Source organism: Scylla paramamosain, chromosome 33 (assembly GCF_035594125.1).
Source record: "Scylla paramamosain isolate STU-SP2022 chromosome 33, ASM3559412v1, whole genome shotgun sequence".
Lineage (NCBI taxonomy): Eukaryota > Metazoa > Arthropoda > Malacostraca > Decapoda > Portunidae > Scylla > Scylla paramamosain.
Window position 1 is genome coordinate 11,523,190 of NC_087183.1, and position 26,338 is coordinate 11,549,527.

Here is a 26,338-nt window from a genome sequence, read left to right on the forward strand (position 1 = left end):
AAATTCACTATCCTGCCTGCATATGGAGAAACGTGCGAGGAAGTTTTATTAGGATGGCCTCGAATAGAGAGACACCAACAGAGATGTGAAGTCTTTGTTCTGCTGTGGAATCATAAATATGAGGTTGATGATGTTAATGATGTTGTTGATGATGATGATGATGATGATGATAATGATGATGATGATGATGATGATGATGATGATGATGATGATGATGATGATGATGATGATAGTATGCTATCTTTCATGACCACCTTATCAGAATACCAACAGAAATTAATATGAACAAGCTTTAGTCATGAACAATGGAGTAGGGGCTTTGGGACCCCATTAGGTAAGAAAAGGAAAAAAAATGACACAATAGAAAAGACTGTATGTACAAGGTATTACGAAAAACGACTGAAGCAAACAAGGAAGCAGTGTACATAAAAAAAAACAATAAGAAATACAAAGAAAAATAGAATTACCACCAGACAATGCAAAAATATACCAATGACCAGGAAAGAAGAAACTGATACCAGAAAAGACTGAAGAAACAAGATATTACGTGGAAGAGCAACTGAAACAAATTAGGAAGCTGTGCATATAAAGAAACAAAGCAACAATAAAAAAAATACAATACAGTAACACCATACAAGGCCAGACACCAAGCAAGCAGCAGCAAGTGGGCGCCGATACAAAGACAAACACACCACCATTACTGGACTGAGCTGAGTAAACACGATGGCCGGCGACGGAGACAAGCCCCTAGCTGAAACGAAGAGCTATATGGGTATACCTGAAGCCCAGTTCGTGGTAAGGAGGCCTTGGAGGTATATTTAGTGCATGCAGTGATAGTGAGCGAGGCCTGGGGAGGGAGGAGTGGCTGACATGAGCATGGGGACATCCTCTTCCCCCACCTGTCACGCCTCGCCCTCACCATGCTGCCCTCCTCGCTCACAGGTTCCTGTCACTTCCAACGTACTCCTACTGACTGCATTGTCTCGTCTCTTCTGTAGTAGCGTTGGCATATTCCTCCCTTATAGTGAAGTATATGGGAATAATTATGCACATGGTTACAACTGAAGATTGTCAGTGTCACATGAAAAAAAAGATATTAATTCTAAGTGGATATCAGTTCAAACTAGTATGTGGTTTTAGACAGCCAATACTTCTGTAGTTTTATACAATACAAAGCATGTATATGTATGGCTGTTCCCATGCCTTGAATCTAATTATTTTAAGAATTTCTTAATGCATCAGAAAGTAATGATAAAAATTTTGAAGATTATCCCATGCTTTATCCTGGGATGTGACAAATATTTAAGATGATCTGTTTATGCAAAGGAGTTATGAGATAATGTTGCGTCAGGACTTCATATCATCTTACCAACATATTACCATCCTGCTTTTACACTGAAAAGATATTAGAAAATATTCAAGGAGATAGCACAGATGTCATCTTCCTTGACTTTGTCAAAGCCTTTGACAAGGTAGACCATGGCATTCTCCTACACAAGCTTTGTAACCATGGTATCAAGGGACCATTGGGAAGATGGATTCATATCTTTTTATTAGGAAGGACCCTGCAAGGAGACCTATCTGATCAAAGCCAGGTAATAAGTGGAGTACCACAGGGATCTGTCTTAGGACCACTCCTTTTCATCATGCATTGATGGAGAATCAGGGTACTCTGAAGCCTCTTCTTTTGTCGATGACACCAGGCTCAAAACACAAGAATAGTGTAAGGAAGATATGGACAGGCTTCAAGAAAATCTCAACACCATACTCATCTGGGCAACAACAAACAATGTAGTCCTGAATGGTAAGAATTTTAAACTTTTTAAGATATGGCAACAATGAAGTCCTGAAAGCAACCTCCTATCTCTATAGTGACCAAATCATTGAAAATAAAGAACACATAAAAGACCTCGTAATGTTCATGAGCTGCAATGCAACATTCACATACCACAGCCACAACACTTTGTAAACAGCCAGGATCATGAGTGGCTGGATTTTTAGAACATTCAAGACCAGGGCAGAGATAATGCATGATCCTGTGGAAGACTGGTGCTCCCAAATCTGGAATACTGCTGCCAGCTGTGGTCTCCACACAAGGTGCAGGACATAGCTGCTCTAGAGGCTCCTCAGAGGACATTCACCTCCAGAATCCAGGGAATACAACATCTCAACTACTGGAAAAGACTGGAGAAGCTGCAAAGAAGAAGAGAGCACTACATAGTCCTGTACATGTGGAAAATACTAGAGGGCAGAGTGACAAATGTGGGGATTGAAATCAGCCATCACCAAAGAAGAGGCAGACTCTGCTACATCAAAGGAACGCCCCAAACTATACAAAGAGTAGGGACACAGATAAACAACTTCACTCACAGTGGTCCTCGTCTGTTCAACTGCCTCCCTCAAGAGCTCCAGGACACAAGCGGCATTAGCCCTGAAGGCTTCAAGAGGAAGCTAGATAAGTGGCTGGGTAGCCTACCTGACCATCCACCTATCCCAAGATATCCTAGATATCCTACCCATCACCATGATACACTACCTTAACTGTCACAAGGGGGGAAATACAAGTAGGATATTCTGGTGTCAGTGGAGGTCCACCTCAGCTGAGTCATTAACGGACAGGACCACCAAAAGTAACAAAAGTAAAGTAACCTCATGATGGTTATCAATTAGAAGCATCCACTGCAGGTTCATCTGCTAATTTTCAATGTCATGTATTGCTTCTGAACTCATCTTGTCAGTTCACACCAGTTACATTTGAGGTAAGCAGTCATTTGTTAGCACAAATTTGTGAGAGCCCTGTGTGATGAAGCTTTCTCAGCAAAATGGGAAGTTTGGTTAGGTTTAGTTTTCAAAGCCCTTTCTTTGTTCTGATAACAGGGAAAGGTCATTGTGGAATCAGACCTACTCTTTATAAGAAAATAGGGAGAAAACCTTAGGCTACAAACACATATAAACTAAAATGATGATGATGAGCTGCATTTCCTACATGCTGAGCCTCTACATGCATTATTTGTGATGGTTTTTCTTTGTGCCCTGGTAGGAGGATGTGGACACGTTTATGGGAAAGGAGGACAATGCCAGTGCTCAAGATGTCATCAAGCGTCTGGATGAACAGCTCAACAAATACAAGTTCATGGAGGTCCACCTTCAGGCCCGAAGAAAAAAGTGAGTTATTTTTGTGGTGAAGCAGTGAGAGACATTATGTAAAGATTTATTTATTCTAGATGCTTCTAATTGAGAAAGGTTAACTATCCAACCTTGTGATTTGAACATCCTTCAATTTGAACAACTCCCAATTCGAACAGGGCTGGCAAACAGATTTTGTCCTCCAATTCAAGCACAAACACTCATTCAAGTGATCCCACTCAGTCACTTGTCCCTTCTTTCCCATTCCTACCCCTCCTCCCCTTCCCTCCCTCTCTATTCCCTGCTGCTCTCCTCCATTCCTGTATCTATCCTCTCTCTCTCTCTCTCTCTCTCTCTCTCTCTCTCTCTCTCTCTCTCTCTCTCTCTCTCTCTCTCTCTCTCTCTCTCTCTCTCTCTCTCTCTCTCTCTCTCTCTCTCTCTCTCGTGTCCTCTCCTTCTCCGTATGCCCCTTCTTCCCATTGTTCCTTTCCTCTCCCTTCCTCTTTCATCTGGTCTCAAACCTCCTTCCATGGCACCTCCCCTCCCCCTTATCTGTCAGAGATAAGGGACAAGGGAGTAATACCTGGCTCTCTCATTTTATGTCATTTTTTGCTTCATCTTTCTCTCTCTCATTCATATAATTACATTTTCATTTTCTATCAGTCTCATTCTGTTTAGTATTTCTCAGGATTGTTCTCACTGAGAGAGAGAGAGAGAGAGAATTTTAGTGCAAAATAAAAATTGTGTACACAACAATTTTCTTCAAGACTGAAGATGGCAAGAACTTTCGATGATTCATCATTTTGAGGCTGGTGTTTATTTACAATAGTATTTTATGTAAAATTTTAAAGTCATAAATCTGTATCTGACGTATAGAATGACCCACTTTTTTTTTTTATTATAGCATGATTCAAGTGCCTTCTTATACACCAAAATATATGGGACATCATATTTTCTTTTACTGTATTTTTTTCTATAATATAGGTTATTTTCATTCAATTTTATGTTTAGGGCACAACATAAACACATAAGAAAATAAATGAATAAATAAATGAATAAATAAATAAATAATAATAAAAAAAGGTGGATTTTGGGACCTGGAATGGATGAATTCTTTTTACATTAATTTGAATGGAATAAATAGCTTCCCAATTCGAACAGCCCAAAAGAATCTATTAAGTTTGAATCACAAGGTACCACTGTACTTATCTTAAGTCTGTTTATCTAACACTGTTTTACAATTCAACAGGTTAAAATCCCAGATACCCGATATTAAGAGTTCTTTACAAATTGTGAAAGAAATGAAGACAAGAAAAGACACGTCAGAAGTAATCGAGACTCGCTTCCTGCTGTCTGATCAGGTTTATATGCAAGCTAACATCCCACCAACTGACAGAGTGTGCCTCTGGCTTGGAGTAAGTCTTCCTTGATCTAAGTGTCAATGCTTGTAGAGGTGTAGTTAACCACTTGAGACTTGATTTTATGTCTGTTCCAATATGCTTTGTGTTCCTTTACCTTAAACGGTACAAATTTCCTTTACTTTCTATATTTGGAAGAGTAAATTAATGTTGAAGAAGATAGACTGTGTGTGAAGGGAATGAATAGGAAAAAAAAATAAATAAAAAATAATATATATATATATATATATATATATATATATATATATATATATATATAAGTAATTCCAAAAAAGGAATGAAGATTAACATGGGAGGAGTACTTTAGATCTAGAAATAAATTCTTTGTGTACAGGATCTTAATGTTTGTTTCATTGGGGACAGGCCAATGTAATGCTGGAGTATGGGCTAGAAGATGCTGAAGGTCTTCTGTCAAAAAATTTGGGCAATGCGACCAAGAACTTGACACAGGTTGAACATGATCTTGATTTTTTGAGGTAAGTGGCATCAAGCATTGTGCGTGTGTGTGTGTGTGTGTGCAGTCAGTCAGTCAGTCAGTCAGTCAGTCAGTGTTTCTTAGACGTGTAACTTAACCATCTGATACATATTTTGGAATTAAAAAAAAAAAAATTTCATAAGTATGAATGTCCTTTACAGAAATCCAAATAATTGTATATAATACACTAAATGTAAGCAGATGTTACATTCTTTCATTGTGCAGCTAATGATGTGCATTTAATTTATCCCTAAAAATAATTTGAGGCTACAGAAAAGTAAACCTCTAAGCAATGTTGTTGCCAATGGTATGGGATGACCTGGCAATCCATTTTTCACCTGGGTGGGAAGAACATAGTGGTCATATTCCCCATGCATTGTTAAAAGCATCTGAAAGGATTATAGCAAGGGGACTAGGATGCTCTTCTGTATTTTTATTTTATAATTAAGCAAAGTGTGTTGTGTTTTGGTAATTTCCCTTTAAGGAGGATTTCAGGTTAATATATATAGTACTGTGGTTAATACTCATTGTGCTTGCCCTTCAGGAATCAGTGCACCACCACAGAAGTAACCATGGCTCGTATTTATAACTGGGATGTGAAGAGAAGGCGGGCTCAGAAAGCAGCTGCAGAAGACAAGTCAAAAGGACAAGGAAAGGAGGAAAAATGAACAATATAGGCTAGATATTTTGAACAAAACAATGTGCTTTAATTTTTTTTTGTTTAGTGCTGAATTTGTGTTATTGCTCTAACCTGCTCCTTAACACCTCACTATTTTTTAAATTATTTTTGATTGGAAAAATTGCTAATATATGAAGCATAAATACTCAGCATTCTTGCAGTTGTTACTGCTGTAAGATGTGAATGGTTTATTGTGAAGCTTAGAGCTTATGTCTGAAGATTTATGAAAATGTTCCTGGATGTAACTGTAATGTAATCTGCACACGCAAGCTCTGAAGACAAATGTGAATGAAAATGCCCATATTTATTCATATATTTCTCATGGATTGAAAACAATCTAATATCGAAAACTAAATATTGTTTACTGTTTTACAAGTGAGAATCCCTACTGTTTGTTTAATTATTCTTCAGGTCCTCTCAGACCTTTTAAAAAACATGTCTGTTCATCAACCACTATATCTTTCATCTTAACTGTATGTGTATCCCATATTCTACTTTAGCTCACTCTCTGTTCTCTATCATACCAGTATTTCAACCTTAGAAGTTCATATACCTGTTGTGTAGGAGACCTTGGTCAACAGATTTTCTCAGATACATAATGTCCTTTCATGCAGAGTGGGAATAAATTATATTCATTATTTCATCAAGTACTCTGTAATTTGATAAGGGAATGCTGAAGTAAGGGTACAAACTGTGGTATATGGTATGTTACTAGAAATTTTCTATACCACCTACTATAGCTGCATCCTTACATTTACTATTACACTGTATATTCAAACTTATGCAAAAATATATCTTTCTGAATTCTGACATTTTAACAAATGCAAGTCTCAAAGAGAAACTATAATTTAGTGTAACAAATATTACTGCACAATATTTTCAAGTCAGGTCAGGTTCTTGTAATTCTATGATATAATGAGTTGAACTTCACACCAAGCTTCAGCCTCTTGCTGTGAGGAGTCAACACTTGCATATGTATGAATGGATCACCAATTTAAAAAAAAATTGCCTCCAACATTAACTTCATTGCTTTAGCACCTCACTGCTCCCAGCATCATGGTGTGTGCCCAGACCTTCAGATTAGGGGGCACCATCCCTGCCATACCAGGCATGTGTTGTAATGCTAATTAAACCTTTGAAAGCTGTCACCTGTTTCATTTTACTTATGGACACAATAAAATCAGTACCAAGTGTCCTTTGGGGTGTGAGTGTGGATGCATTCAAGTTGTGGGTTTAATGTGTTCTGGTCTGTGCTAAGTACATTTTATGTTTAGCAAATATTAGTATAAAATCTTAAAAACCACAAGAATTGTAAAAGTACTTTTATAGATAATCACTCAAATATGCAATGTGCACTGGAATTAATAAGAAAAATGTGCATTTTCACCTTATAAGTGTGCTTGAATCAAGTGCTAATAATTTCAGGTTGTATGACAACCAAAAAGATGGAAAAAAAAGTAAGGCTGTATAATGCACATCATTTGACATCATCTGGCTGTTTGTATGAGAGATCACAGATGATCTCATTCAAAAGTGTTCCCTTAATGGTGCTCCTCTTCAGAGATTCTGCCACAACATTTACATCAGCAGACCTAGTATTGTGGTGCTGTGCGAGGACCTTCAATAGAGTTGAACGACAACCTAATTTTACAAGTAATGTCTCGGCATTCCTCACGCAATAAACAGCTTCTTCAGTAACTGCTGCAACCAACTTGAACAAATAAAGAATATCTTGTTCTAACAAACTCAATAATCTGGAAGAAGAGATTTGAGCATCTGCACATTTTTTATCCTTACTGAAATCCCCATTGTGATCTAATGATGTGAACATATGTGGTATGATGAAATAGCTAAAAAACAGTGGTTTGTCTGGCACTAGGGGATAAACAGACAGACAATTGGAGAGGGAGTGTGCTGCTGCTCGGGCCAACCACAGGGTCTCCTTGTAGATGTTTACTTCCCCTTTGTCAAAGACTCGGTCATCATCCTAGAATGAAACATAACTGTATACATACTCAACTACATTTCCTTCAAGTCATTGTCAGGTTACTATTTGGTACAGTATTCCAAACAACTACAGTAATGGCACAATACCTGTGAAAGCCCAAAGTCTTCAGGTGTATCTTCCTTCAAGCATAATTTTACAAGTAGTGACAATGCCTCTGGAGTTCTAATGGTACCTGACAACAGATTTTACATGAGAACATTTTAAAAAAGAAGTTTCATATATACATGTATAAAATTACTTTGCTGAATTTTCTAATAATCAAAATTTTCTCACCAATCAAACTGCAAACTTTTTGCTTGGCTCTTGGGGGATTGAGGCAAACATCCTGGGTGTCAAGGCTAGTGGTCCCTTCAGCAGCTATGTCTTGCACCTCACTGCTGTCATCCTGGAGCTGCACCATCACTACCTCCAGGGCTTTTAATCTTGCTAAGGCTAGAATAAATAACAAACTTTCTCTTTTACATATTTAGGTACTTCTGTTAACATTTTTATATCTGATGGATGACATACCTGCCTGCATTTTATGTATAAAATAAAGAAGGAAAAAATGTATTACAACTTGAGAAACACCTGGGTCATTATAGGGAAAACTAAGTATCATATATGATTATACATAAGTATAAGATTTAGAAACTTACATGAGATGCATGGATGGGAGAAGAGATAAGGCAGAATTGAGGTGAGGCCCTCAGCCACAGCTACACGGATGTCATAGTCACAGTCACTAGCTGAAAATTCCACAATCACATCTAACCACAGATCAAACTCTTCTTGGATGTGCATGGCAGGTGTCTGGTAAGGTGAGAGTGGTTTATTAGAACAATGAAATGTGCAGAGTTTTCTTCTGTTATAATAAATGCATATACTAATTATAAAACTGAATTTGTTGTAGGTTTTATAAAACAAATTTGTAATCTGTGCTGAGACAATTCTTTATATACTTACCACAGATAATAATGTGGACATGCAAGCTGAGCTAAGGTGTATCACTGCTGCCTGCAGCTCAGAGCAAGCTTCCTCTCTGGCCTTGGTGATAGAGTGCAGCAGAAGGGGGATGAGGTGAGGGTGTTCACTATGATGGTGGGCAACTCTGCTCATTATCAGGTAAATTAGCTGGAGACAAGTGGAATCTTTCTCTTTACTTTCCATCCTTTCTTCCAGTATATCAAATATGTAATCAGGAATATTCTGAAGGCTTGATAGATGTTCCAAAGTGCAAACTCGCACATCAGAATAGTTACTGTTAACAAAACCATTGTATATATCTTGGAGATCACATGTATCAGTAATGGAACTCCTTAAAACAAACCTGGTGGCTTGTTTCTTGCAAAGTGGCAACCAAGGCTGGCTAGACAAGAACACACTGTCTGCATGAATGAATGATATAGCTCCTGAATGAACATTCTTGAATGCAACTGATGTCTCGTCAATCATACATTTGTCATCCAAGAAGGCAAAAAGTTCTAAAGCACAACTACGTGTCACTAAGCATGGGTTGTTTTCTGTGGCACACCATGCTATCTGAAATATACTATGAACAATATCTTTAACATCATTCTCAACCTTTGCAATATAACTTTTGAGCAATTTTAATAGACAAAGGAGGGAGCCATGAAGCATATTCTGATCTTTTAAAGCAGCTCTCTGACATAGCTGGCCTACCACTTGAGACAGCTGACTTGGAGCCACCAGGGGCACAAGGGCATGTGAGGCAAGGGTACGCAGCTGAAGTACACAAGAGGTAGCACACTGTAGAATAGCTGGCCTGAAGGAGGCCATGGAGACAGCTGAGGTACGGCCTTCGAGAGGTGCTGGTGCGAGCCTGGCTAGCAGTAGCAATGTGGGGAATATTGCAGGAACCAATCTTCCTTCTTTAATCTCGGCAGCACCAGCATCCAGTTCATTTTTTAAGAAATTAAAGAGTTCTGGGTATCGCCTAAAGAACACAAGAGCAGACATTGCATTCTTGCGGCTGAGGTCATCTTGGGTTTGCTTTACACCCAACATTCGTGTCACTAGTGAGGCAAACAGAAGAGAAGCTGCATTACGTTCAGCCCAAGCATTACTTTTATATCCTCTTAGGGCAGCCTTCACTCCATCAGATACATACAATATTATGTGATCACCTAGCCTTGTGTCTCGATACAATGACCTTAAAATATTGAAGGCATGGATCCTGGCATCACTTCCTTCATACTGGGATTCACTTGCCAATTTCAAAAGGAGGGTCATGGTTCTTTTGAGGCACGCAGCTCCCCAAACATTCGGCTCTGATGACAGCACTGCCTGTATTATGAAAGGAACTCCTGCACTACGACGAGTGGAACACAGTCGTGTGTCGCTGCTATCTTGTATGGAGTTTAGTACTTCAATGAGCCATTTTTCTGGAAGTTTTCTGAGCGATTCTTCTTCACACTGCCATAAACGCTGACAAATCCGACCAAAGCCAACATAAGACTGTTCAAAGGCTCCTCTATGTTTGGTTTCTAATAACTGTGACAGGAAATACTGTCCAATATCTTCAATATCTTTTATAGTAAGTAAGCTAGGGCCATTGTAGGAGAGAGGAACTTGATGCATTAGTTCTCCAAATATCAGAGACACTTCCTTCACACTGCGCCAGGCACACAGCAGTACCATCTGTGCACTGATAGCCTGAGCTTTCACAAGTTCTTCAGGTCTGCAGTCTTGGGACAAAGTGATCTCTTCTTGTCTTTGCTGGTTGCCAAGAGATGCCTGAAGAGCAGCTCTGAGGGACTCCAGACTGTCTGGACTCAGATCCATTGGTAGATGCCCTTCTGGTGATGAGTTTCTCACTACTGGAGCTGCCAAATCAGATACTTTATAACACATTTCCAGTATCTCATGTATTATATGAACCCACTCTGAATGGCAATTTGTGAATTCTGACTCATGCAAATCAGAAATCTGCATTCTTAAGCAGAGTAACAGTCCATACATGGGGCCTGAGGCTGCTGCATTCAGTAAATTCTCCTGTGCAACTTTAACCTCTTTCTGGAGATAATTCAGTAAAAGTTTACACACAAGTCTTCTAGGGCTGTCACAGGTGACAGTTTCTGCTGTCCAGTTACCAATTACTTGAACAAGAGTTGGATGATTACATAAAAATTTGAAGACATAAGCTGCTGTCAGGGAATCTGGAGGCCTGCAAGATGATGCTAGGCTGAGAGCAGCAGTAAACAAAGATTCCAGCTTATGTTGAAATATCTTTTCATTAAAGCATGACAGCAAGAGTCTGAGAGCTATAACTTTGTTGGTCTCAAATGAGTCATCTAATACTGAAAGAAGAGTATCAAGGTATGTCTCTTGCTGTACAAGGTGACAGACATTAAGAGCCTCACCACATCCCTCCACAATAATCTCTTGGAATAGTTCCAGTACTTGCAATGCTGTTGATTTCCGAGATGCATTTGCTCCAAAGCCAATGCTTTGGGTCATCATTGTAAACAATCTATTGCAGAATGATGACAGAATATTGATTACTGATCCATCAGAACATTTTTCCTGTATTTTATTTGATTTCATAAAAGCAAATGAACCTTCTTTGATGCGAACTAAAAGTCTCTTCATGCTCTTCACTAAATGCTGCCTGTGTGAGGGGCTGTGAGAGGTAATACTGTACCTGCAGTAATCCAGGATTAACTCCAGGTCCTGAGCTTCTGGTAGCTCAGTTGACTTGGGACTTTCACACAAAAGACTAAAGGCTGCCTCCTGCACTGACTCATCCCGGTGAGAGATGCACAATTCAATGATTTTATAGGGCAGCACAGCTTTCCACATGTTGGTATCTAACTGTTTCGACTGGTCATTGCACTTTGTTATCCATTGTGGTGAATATCTGCCGATTTTCACACACATAATAAGAAGACACAGCTTCTCACTTTCTGGGTTTTCTGAGCACTGAACAAGTCTGTATACTGCTGTATCAAGACTTTCTGGACAAGCAAATAACAATTTCTTAAATAATGACTCATATCCATATGGCTGCATTTCTTTTGAAAACAGGTCAATAAAATTTGTGAGCCACACATCCTGCCAGTGGCTTAGTGACACTTCTTTGAGGTGCTGCAGGAAAAGAGCTTGTATCAACTCTGAAGCATGGCTAGCCATGCTTGGCTCCTTGAGATATGTGATCAGTGTGCATGGCAGAGAAGGATACAAGTCTAAGAGGAAATGAGCTCCCAACACTGGCACCATACAGCTCACAGCACTGCAGCGATACCACCTGCCACTCAGCTGTGGCACAAAACTGGCACAAATATTTAGAAGATACTGCTTACATTTTTCTTCATTCACACCTTGCAGGATTCGTAACAGATTAAAAAATGTTTCTTTGGTTGTATGTTTTACACTATCTAGGAAATGATCCCAGCTTAACCAAAGATATTCTAATAAATATGACACTGGTGGAGAAATAATATCTAATTTACTTTTTGCATCATCCAGCAGGAAGCCACGAAGGTGTGCCTCTGCAGTGCGCAGGGTCCACTGGTGAATTAACCTTATTGCACTAAGGGCAATGTTGCCATCACTGGTATTGGAGGCCAAATTAAGGCATGCTTGAATTACTTCTATACCAAGATAGAAGTCATCTTCCTTAGAATATAGATTTCTGCTGGGAGTAACACAAAGGATGCCATTTATCAAAGCTAACTGCCCAACACATGGCAGGTCCGCATACTGTCCTACTCCATTAAGTACATTCTTAACCAACAGTGAAAGGCTTTCCTTGGACACAAGGTTGTGCACCAGTATAAAGAGTTGACCACAATTAACTCTGAGGTCAAGGGGACAAGCAGGGTGGTGCAGTGTGTCCAGCACTCCACCCAGCAGCTCCCTGGACAAAGCATCAGTATCTAAATGAGCACAATAATGGTGCTGATAGAGCAATGTGCTGCTCTTCACCAGCTGCTGCATTTGCTGGAGAGCTGAGGAGGTTTCCACAGTTGAGGATTCTCTGAAAAATCAGTCAGCAATTATCCTTTTTGTAAACATTTAATTCAAGATAAAAAATCTATAACTACCATTAGAAAGCTTAATAGGTATCTCAATTTCTGTGGGAAAATTCAAGAGATAAGTTAAAATCTACAAATAATTATGGTAAAAATGTATAGTGCACTGTGAAATTAAACAGTAACAGTCAACAATGTTAAAACATTTATGCATCAACACATGCTTTAAAGACTATAAAAGTGCTCAGAGAAAGAAAAAATTGCAAAATTCTCTGCTCTAAGCTCCTTTATGACACCACCATAGTATGTCATTCAGTGAGTAATTCCAGACACTAGTAAAAATATATAGGTAGTAGTAATTTGGATGAACATGTAATATGAACATGTAATATCTTCTTATACAGCTCTCTTTGAAGAATCATCCCCATTATTTTCTTACCCAAGGCTGCGCTTCCAAAGGAGTCCCAGCCCTCGCAGGATGGCCTGGATGATGACAGGCTGCACCTTGAGCCAGTCGTCAGTTTCTGAGGGACACTGTGTTTTATCCTCCTTCTCTGCTGTCAATATAATGTTCCTTTCCTCGACCAAAAGGGACACTCCTTGTACCAGCCTAAAAACATCTGTTGTACTTGCAATCCTAGACTGAAGGAAATTCAATGCACATTCTCTGTATGTCTCTGGGTAACTTGCAGCCAGAGCAGGGATGCACCTGATGGGAAAAAGTTGTCATAGTAAAATGGAAAGACAAGCTAAGAATATTTTGATAATATATATATTTATAACTTGCATTATAATATGCAATAATTGTACTCACTTAAGTATTTTACTCTTAAGTTGCACCTTTGGCTTCAACTGCAATAAAGATGATAAGAATATTGTGGTACAGACCTCAGCAGAGTCTTCAGAGGCCAGAGCTGCAGTGAGTAGCTGTGGAAGTTCCATTTTACTAGTTTTGGAAACAATTCTTTGTGGGTTTCAAAGATCTTATCACATTATAAAATGGCATATTTCCAACAGCAACTTTCCAGTAAAACACAACATTTACTAATAAGAATTACCAGTACAAACCTTGTCCACGGCTGCGACTTGCTGTTGAGGACTGCCAGGGCTCACAAGTTCTCTTAAGGCTGACTGGATATCTTCTGTTGTATTTTCTGAAACAAATGTCATGAATGGAATATTTATACCTGTTTGCATTCCCAGAATATTGTAACTTGTAAAAGTTAATAAGAAATGTTAAGAAGGATTATAATTCTATATCCATAAATTTCTACATCAAGGAAAAAAAAAAAAAAAAAAACAGGATTAATCTGCAAGAATGTAATCAGACTGAAAAGATGTGTAAAGTAGCTGACATTATTCTTGAAATATAGTTGCTTTCTTGTAGTTCTGTAAAACACCTCAATGAAAAAAAGTACCATAGATTATTTGCTTTAGACTGACTTACAATGCCCAACTAGCAATAAATGACATTCTTCATGTATACATGTACAATCACAAACAAATATTTACTTACCAGGAGATTCCAGGATAAGCTTTTCTAAATGTGACTTGCGCACTTTTCCACCCTTCATTGAGTATTTGGCAAATGCAGCATCCATCTTGCTGCTGCCTGGCACTCCTGTATTATATAATAATTTAATGAAAAATATGTGTAACTGGTGCAGCATTTTTTTCTTTAAGGATTATTTTTTTTTATACAGGTGAATTATTGAATGCATATAAAGTATCACCAATTCCTTTAAAAGATATAATAAATTCAAATGTAATCATATTCACCATGGTTTTATGGATATTGGAAGCTTGTAAGACCTCAGCTCATGGGAGTGTCTAGATTGTCTAAATACAAGAACTGTCTGTGAAACCAAGCATTGCCAGCCAGTGTGGTAAGATACTGTACATTGTTTATTTTAGAAAAAAAAAATGGCCTTCCGTCTCAAAGAATTACAGTTATATACAGTATTTGTAATTCAACCATGACACGTGGGTACTCAGCCTCCTTTCCTCAGTCTACAGTGACTTACCGCCCCATTACACAGTGAAAGCGTGGAGCCTGTATTGCTTCAACACTATACATCATAACACATAGCAAGACAGGACACTTAGAGTCATAATGCAGTGTACCTATTGAGGCGAGATGTCGGGTGTCAGTGATCACTGCTTCACAGGTGCTGCATGGGACTCGGCTACTCCTTTCTGCAGGGGCGGTGGTTGCAAATCCAGACACATATTCAACTCGACTATCATATGGATTATAAGAACACTACATAGAATTGACTAATGTGGGACAGAATTCGTCCAAGAAGAGGCAAGGCGGTAATTTAAAAGGCTTGAAGAGGAGCGCGTGTTCCGTGGCGCCGTCAGCTGAGTTTTGTTTACCTTCCAGCGTTGACTGTCTGAGCCCTCCTGGTGTGTGCACCATGGGTCATATTTTCTCTAAAAAGCCACAGAGCAAGGTCACGGAACAGGACAAAGCCGTACTGGTTGGTACTTAGATTATTTGGTAGTCATGAAATTTCTTTAATTTAGTCATTTGTAAGTTAGTTGAAGTATATAGGATGACTCCGGGTACGTCCCCTCAGTTGTTGTAGTGGGGCAGAGTGTGTGGAATTTGAAGCATTCTCAGATCTTTTTTGTTTGTGTCTTTATATCATGTTTAACGAGACGGTGATAAATGTACCTTTAAGGAAGTGGTTATATATCTACAGTGCAATGGGTTAGTGACAATAAAGCAGTGGGAGTGTTGGCCTCAGTCGTGGTTATCTCTAGGGACAGGCGGTCCTGTGTGATACGTTTTCACAAATTGATTAAACAAACTTGAGCAACATTTTCTTTATGAAATTAATGCTTTCCCTTGGATCTAGTTAACACTAAGAAACTGAGTATTCTGTTTCTTTATATAAGTAAAGTTTAAGTTGTGGATATACACTACAGTTATGACTTGTGGAATTTGGGCTTCATTCCTTGTCATAGAATGGTGTATAGTGGATAGCTTCCATGCTTTGGTCAGCACCATTATATGAATAGAGTTTGTCACTAATTTTCTGAAAACACTTCTTGGAGAATGAGAAAATTTGAGGAATACAAGGTTACAGTAAAACTTACTTTTTGATGATATGAAATGGTCACCATAATATTAAAAACTTCAAAGATGATGATGCAATATTCATATTTCAACAGCAACTAAAGACAACTCGTGATAAGATACGCCAATACCAGAAGAGATCTGATGAAAAACTTGAGAAGGATCGGCAGGTAGCAAAACAGCTTCTGCGAGATGGAAAGAAAGAGTAAGTATTGGTGGTGCATATATTTTCAGCATATATAGTTTCATGGGATTACAATGAAGTTGCATGATGTAGCTATGGAAATGCAGTCTGTATCAAGATGTTATTGCTTCTAGAATAATATTCTTTTCATTTTACAGTTCCTAGCATGATACAGTATTTTTAACTAATGTGCTACTTCACACTTACAGACGAGCTAAACTTTTGCTACGGAAGAAAAGGTTCATTGAGGAACAGCTGAAAAAGACGGATGGAACACTTGAGAACATTGAAAAGATGATTGAAGATATAGAGTTTGCCCAGATCCAGATGAAAGTAAGCATTCTATGACATATCACAATTTCATCATCTGTATTAAAAAGATTGCAAAGATTTGAGATACGTCTTGAATAACATAGATTTATGGATCAGTATAATTTGTATTTTTATCATTTTTAGTTATTGTGCATTTCATTGTTTGCATACAAAGTCATTGTATTTTCCAGGTGGTTGACAGCCTTAAGGTTGGTAATGAATCCCTGAAGCAGATTAATGCTATGCTTGATATTGAAGATATTGAACGCATTCTTGATGAAACACAAGAGGGAGCAGAAAAACAACGGGTAAGTCTTATGCCAATAAGCATTCTCAACATGAATTGTGCTGACATAAGTGCTATAACTGTTCTCAAGTATAGCAAGACTTTTCTCAATCATAATGTAAAAATATGCTTTGTCATATCAAATCTGCTAAGTTACTTCCCTCTGCAGGAGATTAATGCTCTTCTGAGTGGAGGAGTGTTGACTGAAGAGGATGAGTCAGCAGTGGAGGAGGAGTTGGATGCCCTCATTGCTGCAGCTGTCCAGAAGCAGCTGCCAGATGCACCCACGGCTGCTGAGAATCCTGAAGTGGAGCTTCCTGATGTGCCTGAAACTGTTCCAGGTACATTTTCTCTATCATATAGAGATGTGCTGCAACATATTGTACACATAATTCCTTTGTATTCAGAGCTTGGTGATGCCACATGACTATTGCAGAACTTTTAGTCACGTTGTGTAACTGAATGATGTTTTCTATTTCCAGAGCCAGAAAAGGAGAAAGAGAAGCATAAAGAAAAGGTGGCTATGGTAGCATCTTAATGAAGGATCTAAGGATGTGGTTTTCTGGGAAGTTTATCTGTGCTATAGCTTGAGACATCACATTTGTATTGTGATAAATGTTTAAGGCAACTTTTGTATTAAGAATGCAATTGATGTTCAAGAATCAATAATATGGTATCTGTAAGCAACACTTGCATATTATATGAATGATTATGGTTCACTGGGGCAATAATTTTAATTAAACAAGAAGCTAACTTGCTCAGATTTTTTAATATAAACCAAAGTTATTTACATGAAAATTTATGTACTTCATTGTTTTGAAAAGTTTCTTAATGCAGTAACTTACTATCATAGGACTTGTTTATCATTAGTAAATCTAATAGATCAGTAGAAATACATGTCTTATTACCAGTGGTAGGCAGCCATACAAGCATTTCCACAAACCACTGCTCCTGCTGCTTTGGTCCAGTTTTTTCTGTTAAGGATTATGAATGGTACAAACACTTGAAAATTTGTGGTACTGGAATACAGAAATACTACTTCAGCCACAAAAAAGATTCACAGTGCTCCACTTCAGTTTGTTTTTCCTGAAAAGAGAAAATTAGTAACCAGCTGGAACCAGCCATGGTCCTCACCATTTTTCATACTTTATATGTAAATATCTTTTTCTAGTGCAACATGACCATTCCCACCCAGGTATGGAGAAACTTCTTCCAGTGTCATATGATATGAAAGCCAAAAGGGCAAGTCTAATCTCAAATATATTCAAGTGTTTGGTCTTCATGGAAGGAAACATAAACCTACTCAGCATGGATTTTTTTTTTCAGTATTAATAACTGAATGTGTTGGTGCCTGACCTCTTAATGCATGTGCCTAAGTCATTCAGAGGCCTAATTTCCTATATTTCAAATTTATTCACCATATTTTTTCCTTTTGCACATGGTTTTGTGATTGCACAACTTTTCATTCCAAGCTTTTAGCAGAGTAGTGGTTGTGAGTTCAAGTTTGTGGAACTGTGATTGTGGATTGTGCCCACCACTACTTTTTATATGGTAATTTGTTTTCTGTTTGCCATTGTTATTCACTAAAGTAACACCCAGCTGAATGTTCCTCACTGGCTGGTTTTAGATGGCAGTGGTAGCAGGAGCTGCAAACTGTGATTCCCCACCAAGGTGCCAGTTGACCTTGTTTATGTTTACTTCATTGGTAGTTGTACTTAGAAGACTTTGCCTCTTTGTGCAGGCATCTGTCCATACTGAGTGTGTCATGGTAATAATGTCATGTGTTTGTATTTAGCAAAATTAGCATGGAGGACAGAAATGGATGAAGACTTTTCTATTTCAGCCATGTCTTGCAAATGTTCACAGGAACAGGTATCAGGTGTAGATAGACTGGAGTTTACATTTTAACTGTTATGCTGACATTATATATTGATGTATATGGAAGTGGCTACAGTGTGCTGTAGGAGAGCAAGTCAAATGTATGACTTTCTTAAGTGTATATTAATAACACTATATAAAACATTAAGATTTTGGTAGCCTTTAAAAATGGACAATTACCTTAAGGGTTTTGAGCTATTTTTATACTGTGAGAGTATTTTTATTGATTGTAGCATGCTAAGAGGTTTAATGTAATTATGTGTGAATATGCTCATATATATCCATCTAGTCCTTTCAAGTAGTTGTGCTGATAATACAGTAAATAGCCAGCTATTATCAACTGTCACAATACATTGTTGCATATTTATGGAAATGTTGCACCTGTCCTCTCTCTCTCTCTCTCTCTCTCTCTCTCTCTCTCTCTCTCTCTCTCTCTTGACAGTTTTTAAAAACTCATTGATGATTACTGCATAGAATGACCAGGACAAGCTCCATGTGACAGCAAATGTCCAACATCTGAGTTATTTGATTTACTTCCAAGATACAACATTTGATATGATAATTCAAATTGTGTCAAAAATAAGAATATTGATCAATGGGAAATTAGTAAAACTTTCATCATGATAGCAAAATTGATATGAAGATTAATGAATAAATGTTTCTTTATGAATTTCACATATTTTCTTTCGATCCCTATTTTGCATAAAGGGAAAAGAAAGGAGCGTTCAGTAATGAACAAGGAAACGGCATACAGTAGAACTACATGCTAAATATAGAGAAAACTAAGATAACCATCATAATACTTATAAATTTTTGGAACCCTGTTGCCATACACGTATCTAATCAGTGTTATCAGCAGACTAGGAGGAGTGGGGAGGACGAGTGTGGGATGGGTGGAGCGTCCCCTGGCGACCTGGAGCTATTAGGTGACTCGATTATCAGCAGGCACTACACGTGAGAATCTTGCTTGTTCTCATGCGTCTGGGTTCGTGAGGGAGAGTTATGTTTTTCGCATTCTGGTACGTATTCAGAAACAGTTTGTTCTGTCACCACGATTATTTTTAAAAGGCCACAAAGATGATCAGCTGGTTCTCAAGACCGTTTCTCCTTTCAATAATGTAGAAATCTAATTAATTTGTCACAAGAACCGTAAAACACCGCCCACCCCCCCAAAAAAAAAAAAAACCGTGTATCCTTCTGAAAGTAGTGGAGGTGCGGCGCAGAAGTGTTTCAGAATACGTATAGGACCGGAACTATTGGTGTGGTCAGTAATATGTCAATCTACCTTGCTACAACACAGGGACAGTCTAGGTGAATCCAGTTCACGTATAAGTGCGCAATTCAGAATTTGTATAGTCCCGAAAAATAAAATATTTTTAGTTTACGTTCCCTTAGTGTCCTAACTAGAAACATGGGTAATCAGACAACAAAAGATGTTGCAAGTAGGAATGATAGCAACATGTATTACTGCATTTGTGCCCTTAAGTGATGCTTGTTTACGGGGGAGTTAAAATAAGTGGGCCACTTGTTCCCAATGACGTCACAATTTAAGACACGCTGAGGTAGGAAGAGAGCTGTACCAAGAGGGAGGCAGAGCTTGGGGAGGGTGGGGAGGTTATGACCGAAAGACAAAATGTAAGTTATAAAGGCACCTATGTGTGTAACAATTGCGTTACTCGATGGTTCTAGATAAAAAAAGAAAATAAATAAATGACTTTTCAGTGCCAGATTACGCTAGGAGTGCTGCGGCGAAAATCTTAAGTCCCACACGAGTGAGCGGAGCTTGAACACTCCGTGGCACAGCTTCGGATAAGCTGCTCGGAGTCGTCTCGGTGTTTCCTCCTTCAGTGGGTAGGTGGCTGCTACGCAGTACACAGACCTTCAGCTGGAGACTCACGGTTTGCGCGTTTAATTTGACGTTTCAGTGTATTAGATTTAGGATTTCATATGCGCATGATCTTTTTAATATTGTTCTCAGGCCCACGGTGAGCACCGCTGCTACGTCACCATCACTGCCATTAAGAAGACGGGATTGCACATGAGACTGACGTGACCCCCCGTGACCTTACAAGGATCTTTCTTGATGTGATAAGGCTCGTGACGCTCTCACTGATATGGCTTCTGGCTGGCTGTGGCAGGGCTCCTCCGAGCTCCCGACGCACTGCGTATTCCACTATCCCAACGTCCCGCCTGTGTCTCTTCAACCTCCTCCGTGTTACTCTCATGTCTCCAGTGATAACACCTACAATTACACAGCCTCATACGGCTTCGCGACAGTAGCGCCTCCTTATTCAGCGTACTCTACCCAGTGCGTCCAAGTAACGTTCATGAAACCCAGAATGCAAGGCGATCAACCTCAGGCTGACGAATCTCGTGCAGCTGCCAAATATCCGCTGCCCGCCCAGCCTCCTGGACCAGGTCCGGGTACAGGTGCTGCCTCGGATCCTGATCCACATCCACCACACATCACAGTCCAAGCCCCAGCAGTGGTCCTCGTCGCTCAGTCTGCAGCTGATTTAAAGCGTTATGCCAGCTTGTCTGAACAAGACTGTTATGATGTACCAGCCAAGAGTCTTTACACACATGCTAAACGACTCTGCCGCATTCGCCCCAGGCCGAGGCTGTCCCAGCATGCCTCGGCAGAACAGACGGTCAGGAGAATGCAGACTCTGCGAAGTGGCCTGGGTCAGCGTAGGTTACAGGAGTGTGCTGTGCAGGACAGATGGGTGGTGCTGCCCCGGCCCAAGAGAATGACCAAAAGGGTGAGCGGGATCAAGACACCACATCCTTACCAGAGACGAAGGAAGACTCTCATCCAGCGGCACTTACTGCAGGTACCAGGTTAGTCTTAGTCTGTCACACCTCGTCGGGGCACACTGTTGGTGATTGGAAGCATGTGTGTACTGCACTGATGTTAAATGCTCATAATTTGATGAAGGCTGCGTCTCTGACACCACAGACAACCGACAGCTCTCCAAAAACGTGAATTTAAGGACCAGACAGCGTCACTATGCCATCCTCGCTGCCGCCTACGAACAAGTTTGTCTGTCATGTTGTAGCTGTCTAGTGCTAATTATTATTACTGTTGTTGTTGTTATTATATTGTTATTATTATTATTATTATTGTCATTCTCTCATTTTTACTATTTTGAGTGACCCTGACTTGATTAGCTGATAGTCGTGGCAAGAAACAATTATGTTGGGTCGTTTGGTGCAGCTTTTCATCCAGATTTATGTCTGGCGCAGGACGTGATGACTTACCTGCTGGAGGTGGAGAAAAGGCACCTGAGGACCCGTAACTACCTGACGGCGCACCCCTCAGTGAGCCAGCGGACCCGCGCCATCCTAGTGGACTGGCTCATTCAAGTGCAGGTAACTTATTCTCCTTCATGTTTTCGCACACATATTGTACCAAGGCCATGCTTTGTAAGTACCTTGCACCTGGTTTGTGTCGAGGACACGCCTCGGCCCCTCCACGTACTCAACAGCGTTCACTCCGGACAGAGCTACTTGGGGATGTCCCGTGAGACGCTGTACCAAGCCGTGGCAATGGTGGACCGGGTGTTGGAGGAGTGCTGCATCCCGGTGCAGCGCGTGCAGCTCCTGGCTGTGACCTGCCTCCTCATTGCCTCCAAGCTCGAGGAGCAACAACCCGTACAGGTGAGACACTTACGCCGATTCGTGCACGCTGAGGAGAGGTGGGAATAATCACTTCTGGAGTAAACACAAAACGTATAGATGAGGCATGGGACACACACAACACAGATTTCATTGATAGATCGGTTCGTTAATTGCGCTATCCTATAATCACTCTGGTGAGAGTAGAATGAACTTTTTATTGTTCCACCAGACAGCCGAGTTGCTTCATCTCACCCTCAACTCGTACAAACACGAGGAGCTGCTGGCATTGGAGCGGCGGGTGCTGCAAGTTTTGAACTTCAATCTGACTTATGCTGACCCAACTGTCTTCCTTTGCTACTTCCTTTACCTTACGTGCAACACACAAGATCAGACGGTGAGTAGCCGAGGTGCTGGCAGTCCGTTAAAGGTTAAAAGTAGCAAGGATTCATTGCTCAATGCTCTGTTTCTCCCACAGGTAAATGACTGCTGTGGCTTCCTGATGGAGGTGGTGATGGTGGAGTCCTGGCCGCTGGAAACTCGGCCGTCGCTCCTGGCCGCAGCAGCCTTGCATGGCGCCCTTATGGTAGTTTACGGAACCTTGGCTGCATCAGCTGTTCCTCTTCTCATGCCCAAGTATTTCAAGTAAGTGTCACTGTTTATTTCTAGAAAGATAAATTCTTTGGGAATGCCTAAATATAACGTGTCTTACATGTGCACAGTATCCTGACGAAGCACACGATGCATATCTGCTCATAAAATAATATATAAAGATAAAGACAAAAATAAGATAAATTTTATTCGTCCATCAAAAACAAATAGAATCAATGAAACAATAAAAACATTTAAAAACATTACTTGGGCTATTTATATGAAATGCTAATATCCTATCTTATACATGCAGTAATAAGTTATTTCTGCCTTTATCACAAACTATCACATACAGTTTTTGACTACTTACACCTTAGAGTTATAGTGATGATAGGTGGTTGAAGAGAAGAATGCTTTTAGGTACAAATGACTTTCTGTACCTGTCAGTATGCTGCATGAGCAGGGCTAACCTTCTACCAGATATTAGATATGTATAACAATTTTGTAGCGGATGAGTTATATCTTTCATAATCCTGTCTACTTGTTTCATTGTACTTCTCTGATAAAGCTTGTCTAGTGATATGGTCTCTGCACCTAGTCTTCCTGCCTTTTTAACAATCCTTCCCAGCTTGTTTTTTGTCTTTACAGGTAAGCTTTCCATATCAAGCAGTGACTGAAAAGTTTAAAACAGACTCACTTGTTGATTTATGAAATAGGCTAATTATCACTTTATCTACACGTAGGTTACTCAAGATACGTACAAAGTATAATCTTTAGTTGCATTTCCTTGACACCATATATGTATTATCACTGTATTAGGTGACTTGTTCTAAATTACAAATAGCAATGGTTAAATTTACGATTACAGAAGGAACGATGAACATTACGAAATACGTTTTGTGCATTCTTTTAATAATGAGTGTGAATGATGAACACTCAACAAGTGTGTGTTTGTCAGCCTGAAGGAGGAGGATATCGTGGCCACCAGTCTACGGCTGTTGGAGGCTCTCACCAATCGTTTCAACCTTCCATTCCAAGTAGGTTCCGATGACCAGGTTTCATTGCCAGTTCATCCAGTGTCAACACGAGTTATAAACCGTTTGTGACGCAGTATACGGGAAAACCCAGGTCATAATATGGGGAACAAACAGGGAAGTACCTCTTAATGTCTGTAACGAATCCTCCTCGTTGTAACACAGGGGGCCGAGAGTAAGTACGCCAGCGAGTCCCGTCACCGCGCCCTTGCCCGCCACCCACGCCTCCAGCCTCTCCACCTGGTCTCCGTGGCGGACAAAGTAAGGGCCAGTCTCATCCACTTACGTGGAGAAAATACTGTGATAAGGAGCAGGCAGCACGGCTGGTGCCAAGACCCGCCGCAGTGTCTGGCCGCAGCCGCCCCTTCCCCTGCAGGAAACGCCGTGCAGCAGTCAGGCGTCACTGCCGTTGAGGAGCAACCTTTTTCGAATTATAAAGAGGATGACAACCTACTCGTGCCAAGAATGGAGGAAGGTTGAAGGTGACTTGGCTAGGACCCGAGATCCACCAAATACGATTTTTTGTGGCCTGGCCTTGCCGCCTAGCAAGGGAATGCCTTCCATCTTGCTTAGGGCACCAGTGGCACGACAGTTGCGGTGAAGGCCATGGAATGCACCTTTATGCAGCCTCATATAGGAAACTGAATGAGGGCAATGGTGATGCACTGGTAGAAGCGTAGCAAGGCACTAAAAGCCATGGGCATGATGGGGATATAGAGGTTGTGTGATAGAGGGTGTCCTTACGGGGCTGAGAGTGATCTCTGTGTATCGTTTGTGTACACAATAGGCGTCAGACAGTCCATCTGGTAGGTTTCATGCGCGTGTGGTGCCTTCAAGGGTGGCAACACCATGGTGAATAAGAGACTTTGGGTAGCATCAACGGCAGGCTCCATTAAGTGGTGGTGCTGGTGAACGACGCGCTGCCACCTCGCGCAAGCCCTCCTACCTTGGCTCGAATATTAAAAACATTTTTCCTTTTGAAATAATTTCTTTTTCTCTTCAGAATGCTGAAACCCAGTATTTGCCGAGTATTTTGCTGTCTGTGATGGAATGTCTAGCTCTAGTTTTATCTGTGCGCGATGCTGGCAGCTTCCAACTTCGTGCTGGTAGAACCCCAAGGCCTGGTGATTATTTTTTTTCGTGTATGCAGGTAGTAGTAGTAGTAGTAGTAGTAGCTACGATGCTGCTGGCAAAATACAATAACATAGTTTGAAGTGGTAATTATGAATTATTGCAACACTGCTGCCTCGTAAGCTTTACGATGAATCCTAACAATATAAATTGTTACGTGCTTTGACCGAGTCTAGCGGTCTTTTGTTTTTACTTGACGTCTTGTTCTTCACGATCAGATCAGCTGGCAGGCGTGGCGTTGCGCCGGTAGTCCGTGTGTAAAAATAATTCTACCTTGTGTTTCGGTAGCGTTGAATGTAATAGTTTTGGGCGAGTTTGGACGTTTACGATTACCGTTATTAATCCATTCAGTGCTTTGGGTTTGTATTTCGACGTTCTTACCATTCTTTTGGCACGGACAAGCTGGACGCGGCTCTGCCAGCGGTCGGTCTGTGAGACAGTGTGGAATAAATGTTGCGCTGTCCCGGGGTGGCGGGTTGCCTCCTGGGGCTGCCTTGTCTGGTTTGATGTTGCTCAATTGTGATCTTTCACTTAGAACTTTTACGTGGTTCATTGCGTTATGCATTACAACTCCCTCGTTCTTCCTGGTGATATATGAGAGTTGTTCATACTGCATTGTTAATGTTTTCATTGTGATCTCGCTTCATAATTAAACTTGCGATGTGACTTGCGTAGTGTTCATGTTGCATATTTTCATTGTAAATCCACTAGTCTTTCTAGTCTAACATACTCCAATGTATTATGTATTTTCGACCGAGTATGTATTTATTATTTTCTGAAATACTTGATTTGGAGTTTAGCTTGGCCTGGCTGTTTTGTGCTAGGGCGATCTGGCACATTTGGAAGCTTGTCTCTTACTGTAATTAGTCTCTAGGCCATTGTAATTCCTTAATAAACAAATTTCATTATAGTTCTTCACTATTATGATGAGGCCTAGCACGGAGCTGGAAACAGAAAGGGACACTCTTGTACACACATACGGCTTCACATGATTGCGTTTTTGTGGAGGAATTTAATTGGTAAGCCACGTAGAAGTGTATTGGAGCAATTACCGTGTAAGCACTAAAGGCAGTACTCTCAAACCTTGAAGTCGTTTACCTCGGCTGCTTCCATTAGCCTGTAGTGAAAGTTAACAGCTTTCTAGGGGATTATGACATGAAAATTTAACAAGATTCCAGCCTTTCAATAAGGAAAAGTCGTGTGAACTTCATAAACAATCTCTGCAGCCTTTGTAAATAATCCTGGTGAGAAAAGGACTAATGGACCGAGTGACAAGGAATTACGGCAGGATGTCAGCAACAGGATACGGTGCTGTCACAGTGCTGACGCCACTTGCTAGTAAGGTGAGCGAGAGAGAGACAGCTATAGGTACTAGACGAGTTTACGAATTTCTCGCTGGTGAGGGAGAGACGCGTATCAGAAGAGAAAGCTGCTGCTGCTGCTGCTACGAATGGCATACTGATCACTCGCTGCTTCAATAAACACACACACACACACACACACACACACACACACAGAGAGAGAGAGAGAGAGAGAGAGA

The 26,338-nt window shown here is 40.3% G+C and overlaps 4 protein-coding genes across 5 annotated transcripts; 3 read left to right on the forward strand and 1 right to left on the reverse strand.

The window, feature by feature from the left end:
* The first annotated feature begins 636 nt into the window (after nt 1-636).
* Nucleotides 637-6,843, forward strand: LOC135089703 (prefoldin subunit 3-like). Its single transcript, XM_063985635.1, has 5 exons — nt 637-795; nt 3,041-3,165; nt 4,376-4,541; nt 4,908-5,020; nt 5,564-6,843. Exons 1-5 carry the CDS (start codon nt 724-726, stop codon nt 5,685-5,687), a joined length of 600 nt encoding a protein of 199 aa, XP_063841705.1. The 5' UTR covers nt 637-723; the 3' UTR covers nt 5,688-6,843.
* On the reverse strand, nt 6,340-14,994 carry LOC135089701 (tRNA (32-2'-O)-methyltransferase regulator THADA-like). 2 transcript variants are annotated; one of them, XM_063985631.1, is made up of 10 exons: nt 14,804-14,994; nt 14,196-14,300; nt 13,748-13,833; nt 13,494-13,606; nt 13,119-13,388; nt 8,652-12,684; nt 8,345-8,498; nt 7,980-8,138; nt 7,793-7,878; nt 6,340-7,685 (listed from the first exon to the last, which is right to left on the reverse strand). In XM_063985631.1, exons 2-10 carry the CDS (start codon nt 14,278-14,280, stop codon nt 7,176-7,178), a joined length of 5,496 nt encoding a protein of 1,831 aa, XP_063841701.1. In that variant the 5' UTR covers nt 14,281-14,300; nt 14,804-14,994; the 3' UTR covers nt 6,340-7,175. The 2 variants fall into 2 exon arrangements, with proteins under 2 accessions (XP_063841701.1, XP_063841702.1); XM_063985632.1 differs by having other exon boundaries at nt 14,704-14,994.
* A 7-nt stretch (nt 14,995-15,001) lies between these two features.
* Nucleotides 15,002-19,094, forward strand: LOC135089702 (charged multivesicular body protein 6-A-like). The gene is made up of 6 exons (XM_063985634.1): nt 15,002-15,162; nt 15,860-15,969; nt 16,158-16,281; nt 16,452-16,568; nt 16,716-16,887; nt 17,029-19,094. The coding sequence occupies exons 1-6, from the start codon at nt 15,100-15,102 to the stop codon at nt 17,082-17,084; spliced, it is 642 nt and encodes a 213-aa protein (XP_063841704.1). The 5' UTR covers nt 15,002-15,099; the 3' UTR covers nt 17,085-19,094.
* A 1,669-nt stretch (nt 19,095-20,763) lies between these two features.
* On the forward strand, nt 20,764-24,147 carry LOC135089458 (G2/mitotic-specific cyclin-B2-like). Its single transcript, XM_063985037.1, has 8 exons — nt 20,764-21,265; nt 21,384-21,463; nt 21,671-21,796; nt 21,929-22,084; nt 22,275-22,439; nt 22,521-22,687; nt 23,592-23,670; nt 23,833-24,147. Exons 1-8 carry the CDS (start codon nt 20,764-20,766, stop codon nt 24,145-24,147), a joined length of 1,590 nt encoding a protein of 529 aa, XP_063841107.1.
* The last annotated feature ends 2,191 nt before the right edge of the window (nt 24,148-26,338 follow it).